General features: G+C 40.6%; 1 protein-coding gene across 9 annotated transcripts in view; it reads left to right on the top strand.

Moving 5' to 3' along the window:
* Window positions 1-15189, top strand: part of LOC121284866 (diacylglycerol kinase beta) — a 695944-nt gene that overhangs the window by 557130 nt on the left and 123625 nt on the right. For all 9 annotated transcript variants that reach the window (XM_041200699.1, XM_041200700.1, XM_041200703.1 and 6 more), the window contains one exon: window positions 12001-12091. In XM_041200699.1, coding sequence (XP_041056633.1) covers window positions 12001-12091 — 91 coding nt within the window. The remainder of the gene's footprint in view (window positions 1-12000; window positions 12092-15189) is intronic.

Here is a 15189-nt window from a genome sequence, read left to right as displayed (position 1 = left end):
ATATCTTGGTCCTTGTTCAGAGGCCCAAGTCTCTACTCTATGGTCCCTGTTAAGAGGCTACATCCCACAGTCTCCACAAACTCCTCCATAATTGTGAACATCCCATTAAATCTCTCCTTAACATGCTTTTTCCTTTGACGCTCCTCACAAGGAGAGCCTTGGTATCATCTTGCATGAAGAGGTCTAAAGTGATGTGATTTTTTTTTTCAGTGGACACTGAAAAGTTTGCAATGACTGGGCCCAGTCTGATAAAAATTTCAGAATATCAAACCACCTTGTTGGCCATTTGTTAGAATTAGGGAATATATTGGATAAAATTTATGAATAAACTTTGGATTTGTACAGAAATATGTTTTGTAATTGGCCTTGTAATATTTGCAGACTAAAGCAATTATAAATAATTTGACTACATTTATTCTTGAATCTCAGCATTTTTGAAACATTTTCTCTCTTGTTTAGCAACGATGTAATTGACCTTCAGGTCTTAGAAATATAGCAGCGTACAAGAATACTTTCTAGTACTGAGTCAGTTCAGGCTTACATTGTTCCTTCCATGGACCTGCATTTCTGTGGGTGTTATTGATTAGACAGTTCTATTTCTTCTGTAGTTCTTCCAGTTTGTCTAACTTATGGCGTATTTTTACTTTCGTTATTGTAATTATATGTTGACATTCAACTCCCTGTCTGGAAATGTTGTTCTGCTTTCTTCTATTTATTCTTCTTTAATTTATTTTGTTTACTTCTATTATGTTTCATATTCTGAATCTATGATGGTTGCATCAGTCACTCCCCATGGGCTATTTCAGCTGCTTAAGCACCTGATCTCTGGAATATTGATGGGAATTTAATGTGATCCTGGCAGAAGGAGAATATAATTTTCTGAAACTGGCTTTGATCCAGAAGACCATTTATCAAATACTCTCCACACTGGCCTCCTCTCCATTATTCTGTGAAACTATACTTGGATTTGAAACTGAAGCCCTAACCCTTTTTCATGGAAAGACTTGTACTCTTATTCCCTCTGCCCATGCCAAGCTCTTTTAGCTCCCTCTCCCTGGGATATCAACTTCAAGGTCCTCCATTGTTATTTTCAAATCATTCAACTGCACCTTATCCAAGCCATTTTCTCCGATCATGTATCCCAATCTACTTCTTCCACTCCTCTGACTCTGGATTACTATTTAAGGTTAAAGCACTTATAAATTAATACTCAAGGTGGTGATGATGCCAGCAGAAGAAGGGATCAGGGAATGGTATAAGCAGACTATGTTATACTGTGGAAGGGGGTACTCTTTGTGATGAGCAGGACATGGGGGTAGAAAACCCAATATAGGATTGAACAGATGATTAAGATTGCAGACCATTGGGTTCAGCTTGAGCAGCCAGCTCAGGAAGTTGATGGAGTCAGTGCCAGAGACAGGTAGATAGTTGTTGGTCAGCGCCTGTAACAATGTCTTCAGTTTCTCCAGTATTGGACTGTGGGACATTGCAACTCATCCAAGATCTACCGCCAGCTGGATAATCAGATGTGCGTATAAATTCTACCAACAAGGGTTGCCATGTAGGGGATGTAAGAGTAGACCAAGGTTAAAGCGCTGGAACACATCAAAGATGGTCATAAAGCCACAGGAAGAAAAAGAAGAATATGAGGGTAAATTCATCAGTTATGCACCGCCAGTAGCATACTACATTCAAAAGCAACACAGGACGAAGATGGGCCTACAATATTGTTGTGTGATTCCCTTACCTGCATTCCCTACTGGGAACATTTACTCAGCAATGATAACATTGGAATGGTTACAAGCAGAACACGGGTAGAGTGTCCTCATAGTGATAGAGGAGAAGCAGTTAAGGAAAATGGAGAGGTCAGCTGTGTCAAAGAAGGAGATTGATAAAAGCTCAAGTGGAGAGGCAGTCAGGAACCTGAAAACAGTGTGAGTGGAGAGGCAGTCAGGAACCTGAAAACAGTGTGAGTGGAGAGGCAGTCAGGAACCTGAAAACAGAGCGAGTGGAGAGGCAGTCAGGAACCTGAAAACAATGCGAGTGGAGAGGCAGTCAGGAACCTGAAAACAGTGTGAGTGGAGAGGCAGTCAGGAACCTGAAAACAGTGTGAGTGGAGAGGCAGTCAGGAACCTGAAAACAGTGTGAGTGGAGAGGCAGTCAGGAACCTGAAAACAGAGCGAGTGGAGAGGCAGTCAGGAACCTGAAAACAGAGCGAGTGGAGAGGCAGTCAGGAACCTGAAAACAGTGTGAGTGGAGAGGCAGTCAGGAACCTGAAATCAGTACGAGTGGAGAGGCAGTCAGGAACCTGAAAACAGAGCGAGTGGAGAGGCAGTCAGGAACCTGAAAACAGAGCGAGTGGAGAGAAAAAACAAAAATAAAAATACCTGGAAAAACTCAGCAGGTCTGGCAGTGTCTGTGGAAAGGAACACAGTTAACGTTTCGAGTCCATATGACTCTTCAACACAACTCTGTTGAAGAGTTATACGGACTCGAAACGTTAACTGTGTTCCTCTCCACAGATGCTGCCAGACCTGCTGAGTTTTTCCAGATATTTTTATTTTTGTTTTGGAATTCCAGCATCCTCAATTTTTTGCTATTATCTGAGTGAAGAGACAATTGAGAGATTGAAAACACAGTGACTGGAGAGTTAGTTGGGAGTTTGAAAACAGTGCAAGAAAACAAATAGTGACATCACAGCAAAGAAGCAGTTTGGTTAGTTGGAGAAGAAGCTGGCTGTTTCGTGAGTATCTAGTAAGTGGCTAAAGTTTATTCTGCTCTTTGGGTTTAAAATAGTATAGGCACTGTACATTTGTAAGTTGATAGTAAATTGACTGGCTGATAAGTGCATAGTGTTAGGGACACCAGCTTAGGACACAGGAGTTAAGGTAGATCTATAAATAAAATAGAACTAAAACTATACTTTAATTATTTTATTTTAATTTTAAATATTTAAAACACATACCTGTGTAGTTAAGAAATGTGTAATTTTTAGTTGTCAGTCGTTCTAGTATTTCATAAGCACAGTAAATTGTAGCATATGTTGGAATTACTCTAAGTTAATTAAGAAAGTAATTAAATTAATTAAATAACAAAAGTAACAATTGCAGGACAGATGTTATGCTGCATCTGTGGAATGTGGGTGCTTTTGGACACAAGTCAATCCAGGACAAACACATCTGTAGAAAGTGTAAGCAGCTTAGAGGATTTCTGAATCAGGATAATTGATCTGGAAGCCGAACTACATACACTGCACAATGTAAGGGAGGGGAAGAAATATCTGAACACTTTGTTCCAGAAGATGATCACACTTCTTAGAATGGGGTCATCTGTTTTGGTCAGCAATGAGGGACAGGCGGATTTTTAAAAATTCATTTATGGGATGTGGGCTCACTGGCTAGGCCACAATTTATTGCCCATCCCTAGTTGCCCTGGAGAAGATGATGGTGAGCTGCCTTCTTGAACCACTGCACTCCCTATGGTGTAGGTACACCCATAGTGCAGTTAGGAAGGGAGTTCCAGGATTTTGACCCAACAACAGTGAAGGAACGGCGATATATTTCCAAGTCAGGATGGTGAGTGGCTTGGAGGGGAACTTCCAGGTGGTGGTGTTCCCATGTATTTGCTACACTTGTCCTTCTAGATGGTAGATGTCGTGGGTTTGGAAGGTGTTGTCTAAGGAGCGTCGGTGAGTTCATGCAGTGCACTTCGTAGATGATACACACTGCTGCCACTGTTTGTCGGTGGTGGAGGGAGTGAATGTTTGTGGAAGGGGTGCCAATTGAGCAGGCTGCTTTGTCCTGGATGTTGTTAAGCTTCTTGAGTGTTGTTGGAGCTGCACCCATCCAGGCAAGCAGAGGGTATTCCATTACACTCCTGACTTGTGCCTTGTTTATTTATTGGTGGATAGGCTTTGGAGAGTCAGGAGGTGAATTACTCACTGCAGGATTCCTAGTTTCTGACCTGTTCCTGTAGCCACAGTATTTATATGGCTTGTCCAGATCAGTTTCTGGTCAATGGTAACCCCTGAGGATGTTGATAGTGGGGGATTCAGTGATGGTAATGCCATTGAATGTGAAGGGGTGGTGGTTAGATTTTCTCTTGTTGGAGATGGTCATTGCCCGGCACCTTTGTGGCGCAAATGTCACTTGCCACTTGTCAGCTCAAGACTGGATATTGTCCAGGTCTTTCTGCATTTGGACATGGAGTGCTTCAGTATCTGAGGAGTCGCGAATGGTGCTGAACATTGTGCAATCATCAGTAAACGTCCCCATTTCTGACCTTATGATGGAAGGAAGGTCATTGATGAAGATAGTTGGGCCGAGGACACTACCCTGAGGAACTCCTGCAGTGAGTAAAACAGGTAAAGGCAGACTGTACTGGAGGAGCCTTAGAATTTGCAATTGTCAAATAAGTTTGAGGTGCTTGCAACCTGTGTGGATGAAAGCAAGGTCTGCAAGGTAGATGAGCAGGTTGACCATGACACCATGGTACGGGAAGCCATTCAAGCTGGGGGAGCAAACAGGAATATAGTGGTAATAGTGAGGGAGGTTGACACTGTTCTCTGCAGCAAAGAATGAGAGTCCGGAAGGCTGTGTTGCCTGCCCAGTGCCAGGGTTTGGGACATCTGCTCAGGACTGGAGAGGAACTTGCAGTGGGAGGGGGACAATTTAGTCTTCGTGGTCCATGTAGGTACCAACAACATAGTTAGGGCAAGGAATCAGTATGAGAAGCTAGGTACCAAAGTAAGAAGAACTTCAAAGGTAATAATTTTTGTATTATTATCTGAGCCATGTGCAAATTGGCATAGGACAAATAAGATTAGAGAGATAAATCCGTGGCTCAGGACTGGTGTGGGAGATGTGGGTTCCGGTTCATGGCTCACTGGCACCAGTACTGGGGAAAGTGGGGGGTTGTACCATTGGGACAGTCTACACCTGAACTGTGCTGGGATGAAAGTTCTTGCAAATCGCATAACTAGGGAAGTAGAAAGAGTTTTAAACTAAATTGTGGGGGTAAAGGATCAAATGTGGAAACATGTGGTAAATTAAAGAGTAAAGAAAAGGTAAGAGAGGAAAGTATTAATTTGGGAAATGATAAAGACCATAACAGGAAGGGACAGAGAGTACAGGTCTAAGAGTAAACCAGTAGAAAAGGTTAAAGGTTACAAAAATAATAAAAGGACAAAACTTAAAGGCTCTTTAACTAAATGTACGTAGCTTTCGAAACAAAACAGAGAACTTATACTGCAAATGAAGATAAGTAAGTACGATCTAATAGCCATTACAGAGACATGGCTACAGGGTGGGATAAATTGGGACCTGAACATTGAAGGGTAGGTGATTTTTAGGAAGGACAGGAAGTTAGGAAAAGGTGGCGGGGTGGCTCTGTTAATTAAAGATCACGTTAACACAATAGAGAGGGATAGCCTAAGTGCAGACACCAGAATATAGAAGTGGTTTGGGTAGAGTTGAGGATTGATAAAGGTAAGAAGTTGCTTGTGGTAGTGGTGTACAGGCTCCCTAACAGTAATCACATGGTAGGACAGGGTATCAAAGAAGAAATAGTGGGAGTTTGTCAAAAATGTACGGTGATTATCATGGGGGATTTTCATCTACATGCAGGCTGGAACAACCAGATGGGCAAAGGTAGCATAGATGACAAATTCATAGAATGTTATAGGGATAATTTCTTAGATCACGTTCTGGAGCCAACCAGGGAGCAGGCTACACTGGACCTGGTATTGTGCAATGGGATAGGATTAATTAATATCCTCGTAGTGAAGGCACCCCTAGGTAGCAGTGATCATAATATGATTGAATTTTGCATTCAGTTTGAGGGAGAGAAGACTAGGTCTAACACTTGTATTTTAAACTTAATTAAGGGCAATTACGACGACATGAAAACAGAGCTAACGAAAGTAAACTGGCAGTTTAGGTTAATGGATAGGTCAATAGAGATCCAGTAGCAGACATTTAAGGAGATATTTCAGAATACACAGAATGGATGCATTCCAACAAGAAAGAAAAATTCCAAGGGAGGATCCATCATCTAAGGTTAACTAAAAATTTAAAGATAATATCAAACTTAAAGAAAAAGCAAATAATTGTGCAAAGATGGGTGGCAGGTCAGAAGATTGTACAGAATATAAAACACAGCAAAGAATGACTAAAAGATAAATAAGGAGAGAAAAATTAGAGTACGAGAGAAAGCTAGCTAGAAATATAGGAAGAGAAAATAAGATTTTCAATGGATTATTAAAACAGAAAAGAGTTAACAAAGTGAGGGTTCGTCTTGGAATTAATAATGGAAAATAAGGAGATGGCAGACGAATTGAATAGGTATCTTGCATCGGTCTTCACTATAGAGAATGTTTAACAGGTGAATATCCATTCACCAAATCAGGTAGCAGAAGACATTATGTGAATCATAACTGTTTTATTGTTAAACTATAGTTCACAAATACCTCTCTTGCCATCTGGATCCTTTCCCTGTTCAGAAGCAAAAAAACCTCATTACTAGGGAAAAACCTACCTCTTAAGTACAGGCTTCAATTTTTTTATTACTCGTTCATGGGATGTGGGCATCACTGGCTAGGCCAACATTTATTGCCCATCTCTAACTGCCTTCTTCAGAGGGCATTTAAGAGTCAACCACATTGTTGTGGGTCTGGAGTCACAAGTAGGCCAGACCAGTTAAGGACAGCAGATTTCCTTCCCTAAAGGACATTAGTGAATTAGATGGGTTTTTACAACAATCGGCAATGGTTTCATGGTCATCATCAGACTTTTAACTCCAAATTTTTATTGAACTCAAATTTCACCATCTGCCATGATGGGATTTGAACCTAGGTCCCCAGATCATTATCCTGGCTCTCTGGAATACTAGTCTAGTGAAAATGCCACAATGGCACCGCTCTGCTTTCATGCCCTCGTAATTGCCCTTATTTAAATTTGAGCACCACCTGCTCTCCATTCACTCTGAAGCTTGTCCTGGTTTATTCTTAAAGGGACCTGCATTTCTAACATTGTCAGAGAATGCACATAACATCCCAGAAATAGCTGTAAATCAAGAATTGGAAAGGAAGGAGGAACTCAGGAAAATTACAATCACCAAGAAAGTGGTACTTGGCAAATTGTTGGAACTGCAGGATGACAAGTCCCCGGATCCTGATGGATTTCGTTGTAGTGTCTTAAAAGAAGTGGCTAGTGAAATAGTTGATGCATTAGTTTTAATTTTCCAAAATTCACTAGATTCGGAGAAGGTTCCATTAGATTGGAAAGTAGCTAATTTAACTCCTTTATTCAAAAAGGGAGGGAGACAGAACGCAGGAAACGGCAGGTCGGTTAGCTTAACATCTGTTATAGGGAAAATGTTAGCTATTATTAAAGACGTTATAACAGGGCACTTAGGTGAATTCAAGGTAATCAGGCAGAGTCAACATGGCTTTGTGAAAGGGAAATCATGTTTAACCAATTTATTAGAGTTCTTTGAAGAAGTAACAGCCGCTGTGGATAAAGGGGAACTGGTGGATGTGCTGTACTTAGAATTTCAGAAGGTGCCTCAATGGCTACGGAGAAAGGAGTAGTTGGAATGAACTCAAATCCGCAGGATCAGTTCAGATGAGGGAATAGCTGTAGAGAGATGAGAAGCACACAAGATCAGCAGCGTGAGGATCTGCTTGTTCAACTCAGTTCAGCAAAGGCAGACAAAGAAGTTCTGAAGGGTGAGTGAAGTTTGCAGCCAGCAACCTGGAGAAACCCAAATGGCCGTTCAATCCTGGGTCCTGATGGATTTCCTGATGGTGAATTGTCATCTCAAATGCTATTGTGCAAGTAAAAGCTCATGGAATAGGGGTTAACATATTGGCATAAATAGATTGTCCATCTAACATGAAACAGAGAGTAAGCATAAATGGCTCATTTTCTGGTTGGCAGGATGTGATGAGTAGTGTGCCACAGGGATCAAAGCTGGGGCCTCAGCTCTTTACAATTTATATAAACGATTCGGATGAAGGGACTGATGGTATGGTTGCTAAATTTTCTAATGTGACAATGATACGTAGGAAAGTAAGTTGTGAACAGGACGTAAGGAGGCTACAAAAGGATATAAGTAAGTTAGGTGAGTGGGCAAAGACTTGGCAAATGGAGTATAATGTAGGAAAATGTGAGGTGCTCTTGTTTTGGCAGGATGAATTAAAAAAGAGGCATATTATCTAAAAGACCTCTGAGATGCAGTGGGATCCGGGTGTCCTAGTGCATGAATGGCAAAAGGTTAGTTTGCAGGTACAGCAAGTAATTAGCAAAGCTAATAGAATGTTATAGGTTATGGCAAGGGGAATTAAATACAAGAGTAGGGAGGTTATGTTCACTTATACAGGGCATTGGTGAGGCCACATCTGAAGTACTATGTACAATATTAGTCTCCTTATTTAAGGAAAGGTGTAAATGCATTGGAAGCAGTTCAGAGAAGGTTTACTAGATTACTACCTGGAATGGGTGTATTATCTTATGAGGAAAGCTAGAGAGGCTAAGCTTGTATCCACTGGAGGTTAGAAGAGTAAGTGGTGACTTGATTGAAACATAGATCCTGAGGGGACTTGACAGGATGAAAGTGGAAAGGATATTTCCTCTTGTGGGAAATCTAGAACTCAGGGTCACTTTTTCAAAATAATGGGTCACCCATTTAGGACAGAGATAAGGAAAGATTTCTTACTCTGAGGGTTGAAGCAGAGTCTTTGACTATCTCTAAGGCAGAGATAGATAGACTCTTGATAAGCAAGGGGGTGAAAGGTTATCGGGGATAGGCAGCAATATGAGGTTAAAATTAGATCAGCCATGATATTGAATGGCGGAGCAGGCTTGAGGGGCTGAGTGGCCTAATCCTGCTCCTAATTCGTAAGTTCATACGCGAAGGCAGCATGAACTGTGGTTATAATTATTCAGGACACTTTGCTCAGGACAATCTGGGTGTTTTGGACTGGTGGAAATCAGATCAGAGTGACTTGAACAGAGAGAAATTAATGCATAATTAAATGACAACAACTCTTGAACACTTCAAGAGAAAGAATTGTTGAATATAGGGCAGCCATTCATTAAAGTAAAGGGGTTCTCAAGAGTGAGCTTGGTCAGTTGGAGCTGTGTTTCCGATTTGGCTAAAGCAATATATTCAATTTACTTTAAACAAAAGAGTAAAGATGGATGTGTCAGAGAGGACAGATGGGCGTTCTCAACGAGCTTCAAGCAAGCTGGAGATAATGCCAGTTATGTAAAATTATGTGTGTTATTTAACTCACTAGACATCTATTATAAATTATTAGTATGCTTATTTTCTTATGAGCGTTGGATCTTTTTAATTTTTATGACATTGCTCAGAACTCATTATCATCAGTGTGATATTTTCTCATTCTTGACATCATATGTGCATTGTAATGATTTTAAAAGTCCCATTTTATGCAGTTTCTAAAGGCATTCCACTTGAGAACTCGTTTACATAAAATGAATAGTTGACACACACACTTTTGAATAAGAAACATAGGCTGTAATTGATGTGAAGTGATTTTGTATGTACATCAGCATCACTGTGCTAAAGTAATTCTGGAGGCAGCTCCAAGACTGCATCTGTTTCTGTTATACATTAACACAAAGTTTGTGAGAGATTATCTTGAGTAGCCATTTGGGCATCTCCAGGTTGGTGGCTGCTAACTTCACTCACTCTTCAGAACTTCTTTGTCTGCCTTTACTGAACTGAGTTGAACAAGTAGATCCTCATGCTGCTGATCTTGTGTGCTTCTCATCTCTCTACAGCTATTTCCTCTGAACTGATCGTGTGGACTTGGGTTCACTCCGACTGCTCCTTTCTCTGTAGCTATTGTATTGGAACTACTGATGCATATTATTAACATATAAAGACACTGTGCATCTCCACTGGACCCCTGGATTAGCCTCTACCGGTTTATGGTTGACTTTCCATCCCTCCTCAACTCTCTAATTCCACTGAACAGCTTCCAGCACTAACACACTGTCCCTCAAACAACTCCTAGATCCATTGTTTCTTCCCAACTATCTTCAAACCAATATATTGAGTTGCAGGCACTTATGTAACTTGGCTATATAACATGAAATCCATCTGTGCCCTTTCGCATGTGCATTTTGGTTGCTGCTCTGCAAACAGCTCACCCATCTTGCCCCACATTCTCAACACAATTCATCATTACTTCATTGCCCTCCTAATTTCCTGCTGCTATCGTGGACTTCAGTTACCCTTTCTCTGAAGGGGCCATGGAGCTACCCTTTCCTGCCCTCTTAAGAATAGAAATACCATTTGCCATTTCCTTCTCTCTCACTCTCTCCCGCCTTTCCATCTATTATGTCCTTTGGAGGCTAATCTTGCTAAACTTCTTCCCATCTCATTGAGACCAACCACAACTACCCCTTGGGCAGCTGGTGGATCAGCAATCCCCTGCATGTTCTTCCAGAATGTTCATACCTAAGTAGGCCCCTACAATATATGATCTTAATATGATGATTTCATTGGCATCATAGTTTTGACTGAAACTTGACGCACCGGTGGTGACGCCTTGTCCCTTATTGAAGTCACCTGGCTATACTTTCTGCCACCCTCCTCACCTAAACAAACACACTGTGGCCCTTAACATCAAAAAAAATACCTTGGGTCGTTCCCCCTGTCCCTCTATAACATTATAGACCTTTGAGCAGGTGATCTCACCTTTCATCCTTCTTTCCTTTAAAATCTCATTCTCTACTGCCTCCAAGTTTCTCAAAAGATATTCTCCCTCAGCCTCCCTCCTGTACATCCACTGTCCTCCCAAAACTTTTCTTTCCATATAAACTTTCCTACCCATTTGCACAGCCACCCCCTTGCCCCTGTTATTCCCATGGCTTCTCTTGGTCTCAATCATAGACCAGGCAATTTCTGACCATTTCTTTATATGCCTCACCACCAGCCCCTGGTAGAACTCTCCGGAGTTTCAAACTATAAACTGAAAACCTTTGGCCATCTATTTATTGCAACTCCAATAATGCAATTGATGTGCTCAACTATTTCCCCATCTCTAATTGATGTTGTCCCCGGCATATCCTTTACTCCCATCCCAATTGTTGTCACTGGTACAGCCCCTTCTTCATTTCCTCAAGACTTTGAATGTATTTGGTGTGCAATTGGTTTAGCCACTCATTAGCAGATTTGGCTCAACCATGCCAAGCGCTGTTGGATCTGGCTGTCCTCTGCCATACTTGCCAACCATTTCAGGAACCTTGACAAAGCTTTTGCTCATGCCTTCCAATATCTCCTTCATTGGCTCAGCATCCATTTTTTTCTGGGATATATCTGTGGGATACGTTGTATATTTATTTTACATTAGTAGTGCTACATAAATGTAAGTTGAAGTTTTTAAAAATTGTGCACTTCTGAATTCAATTTTGAGTCTAAGGGCCCAATTTTAACTCTGCAACTGGATGAGTTTCAAATGAATTCAAATCTCAACCTATAATATTGAGAAGGTAGCCCTTACCACACTCACCACCAAACATTAAAAAATTGCAACTGATGAGAGGATTTTTTCAAAATTGTCCAAAGGAAAACACAAACAATTCTCCCCGGCAGGCAAAGGTGCAGCTCCCAGCTAGGAGTAGGCCCTAGACTACTGCTAATTGAACTCAGCAGCTCAGTGTAGGTTAGCCAGAGTTGTGTGTATAGGGTTAACTTGCTAATACTAATCATTGTTCTATATCACAAACGATGACTCACTCACTGCCCTTGGCTGTTTTCAATTTGGTGATTGACAACAAGGGGGGAGGTCTTTGTGGCTGCATTCTCTCTCCTGCTGAGATTACTATTGATAAAGTATCTGCTGTTGCATTCATTTGTTGCAATCATAATAATAAAACCCATGGGGAAGATTTTTCAAATTAGGTCTGTTCAGTCATATTAGTTACTCAATTTTAAATAAAAGGTTATGTTTCTTCCTATTCTTTTCAGAATGAAGAACAAACTATGGTATTTTGAATTTGGAACAACAGAGACGTTTTCTGCAACTTGCAAGAAGTTAAATGAATTTGTAGAAGTAGAGGTAGGTACCTAATTTTCTCATTGCTAAGTTTAAAAAAAACCGTGGATCCTCAATCTGAGATAAAAACAGAAAATGTTGAAAACGTGCAACAACATTGGTCAGTATCAGGAAAAAGAAAGGTAGGTTACTGGTTCCATTGTAGGCCCTTCAAGCCATTCTGAGGAAGGGTCTGCATCTGAAACATTAATCTATCTCTTACAAATGTTGATAGACTTGCCATGTATTTGGTACTTTTTCTGTACTAAGAAGCTAATGTGCAATTTGTTGAAAATTAGAAAAGCAGCAATGAGCAACTGCAGGAAAATCATTCATGCTTTCTCACATGATTTTGTCTACATTCTAAATTTGAACAGAATGAAATTGTATACAAATCTTTTGCCATTTGCTGAAAATATGATTTACTGATGCATGAGAATATCAATAAGACTAAGAAATTTTTCCAATTTCCTTCAGCCTAAAATCATATTTCACTAGGTCTTCCATTTAATATGCACCATCTGGTGTAGGAATGAATATTCTAACCATAGATGTACTCAGCAAATACTGATTGTGTTCTCTCTAAGTATATGCTCTTGAATGGTTGCATTTCGGCAAAGGTGCTAATTAGCTTCAAGGAATAAAAAGCCTTATTTGAGCTCCTGCTTACGCAACACCAAGCAAACTCGTAACATTGCAATTGTACTCATTGAGTTATCTAGGAGTAAAAGAGTACAAAGAAAACCTTCATTTTATTAAATCAAAAACAAAAACAGAATTACCTGGAAAAACTCAGCAGGTCTGGCAGCATCGGCGGAGAAGAAAAGAGTTGACATTTCGAGTCCTCATGACCCTTCAACAGAACTAGGTGAACTTATTAAATCAAACTGTTTAACCTGGTTATCAATTTTAATAGAGCAATTTCTAGCTTAATTGAAATGGCCAGTTTATGTTGCTTTACTGGTCACCACTTCACACATTTCATTTCCACATGTTCAATCCTGTTATGAATTCATGATTTCATTTACCACCTGTTTCACTTCATGCAGTTACAAGTAAATCACAGTACAAATTGGTGTTTGCCCTGGTTCTAAGGAATTTTGCAATGCTCTGAACAGTAGTTTTTTTTATTCATTGACAGGATGTGGCTTCGCTGGCTGGGCCAGCATTTATTGCCCATCCCTAATTGCCCTTGAGAAGGTGATGGTGGGCTGCACCCTTGAACCGCTGCAGTCCTTGTGGTGTAGGTACACCCACAGTGCTGTTAGGGAGGGAGTTCCGGGATTTTGACTCAGCAACAGTGAAGGAATGGCGATATATTTCCAAGTCAGGATGGTATATGGCTTGGAAGGGAACTTCCAGGTGATGGTGTTCCCATCTATCTGCTCCCCTTGTCCTTCTAGTTGGTAGTGATCATGGGTTTGGAAGGTGCTGTCTAAAGAGTCTTGGTGAGTTTCTGTAGTGCATCTTGTAGGTGGTACACACTGCTGCCACTGTCTGTCAGTCGTGGAAGGGGTGAATATTTGTGGATGGGATGCCAATCAAGCGGGCTGCTTTGTCCTGGAGTGATCTTCCAGAACTGCAACAGATTTAGCTTGAGGAGGAACCATTTCCCCTCTCAGGTTTACATAACCATTCAGTTAAAGGCTTATATTGGAAACCATGATAAATCTTTATTGCAGCTGGTTAATTTCAAGTAATTGGCTTGATTCAGAGTTAATTGAAGAAGAGAAATATCTCTCAAAACAGAGGTATTGAAGGATAACGGAATGATTTCCGGTTCCCTAGTCTGGCTAGTTCTTGATGGTGAGAAAATGAGGCACCACAACTTTGGATTTGCAAGTTGAAACAGCAGCTTTGTACTTTTGAGATTTTGCTGCTTCTCAATACAAACGCCCAGATGAAACTATTACAAGTAGGACAGTTACTCTTGTAGGAAGAAGAAAAAGTCCCAGGCTTGTGTCGTGCACTCAGTTGGGGTAACAAAGAGGAGTGCAACAATTACCCTCAACTCCATTTGGCTATAGAGAGGGGAGGAAAAAATTTAGCCAGGGTTCCCACGTTTGATCTCTGGTCAATAGAACCCTGCTCAGAACTGTAAAGTTCAAATGAGAACAATAGCTGGCTTGCCCTGTCCCTGGGATAAATTAGCTCTCAGCAAACATTATCTAGGCCCACCGATGAAAAATTACCCATACAGCAAGGATTCAGAGTGTAGACAGCACCTGTGGAATTGTGACCCAGCAGAAGTTAATGTCTGAAGGTGAAGTGGAGAGTGAAGATTGTCAGTAAATGAGAAAGAAAAAGATGGTTATAGTGACCAAACGACGTGGTTTTTGTCAACTTCTTCCTTTCCGTCTGTAGCAATTTACCTTCTTCCCCAGCTATTATTGCAGCAATTTGGAGGCACTAATTTCTATCCATTTGGCTGCTTTGTGAGATTTAATGAAAGTGGTTATGAAAAAAAATGATACAAATAGAGGTTTTAAAAAAATTAACTCCCTTGATGGTCTAGTCAGTAAAAGCAACATGCATTTTAGCATGAACCATTAAGGCCACAGGATCCTAAGTTTGTTTCCTCGGTGTGTGCTAAGTTAATGAATTTATTTGCATGGTATTACTTAGATGGAACAGAGCACAAACTGTTGCTGTTGCAGTATTGACAGTTAGTAAGAGGGAAGGAAACCGCCATATGATTTGGCTTCACCAGACTTTATTTCCCTGCCACTACAAATTATGGCAGCAGTGAAAACAATATTAAAGTAATTTCAACTGCCAAATTTGAGGTATCCAGTGTAAAATGTGAACATCTGTGAAGTTTTTTGAAATTGTATTGTCTGTACTGCCACATGGGCTAAACTAAAAATAGACACACACTGCTACTTCCACGTAATGGAACCTGATTGAAAATGATAAATGGCTGCTCTCTCTCCTCTTGCCCCCAACCACACCAAAGGCTTTACAAGTATTTTTCATCAAGGTAATGTTCTTATTTTTCTTTTCAATGTGAATTTTGTAATTGTCAAGCCAAGCAGTATAAATGCTCTTTTGGGCATCCAGTGGGCAGTTGGATACAAACAAAGCTCCCCTTATTTTTTCCCAATAGTGTTCTTCAGCCTCAG

Source organism: Carcharodon carcharias, chromosome 12 (assembly GCF_017639515.1).
Source record: "Carcharodon carcharias isolate sCarCar2 chromosome 12, sCarCar2.pri, whole genome shotgun sequence".
Taxonomy (NCBI): domain Eukaryota; kingdom Metazoa; phylum Chordata; class Chondrichthyes; order Lamniformes; family Lamnidae; genus Carcharodon; species Carcharodon carcharias.
Note: the sequence above shows the minus strand (reverse complement) of the source record. Positions and strands in the feature narration are given on the sequence as shown.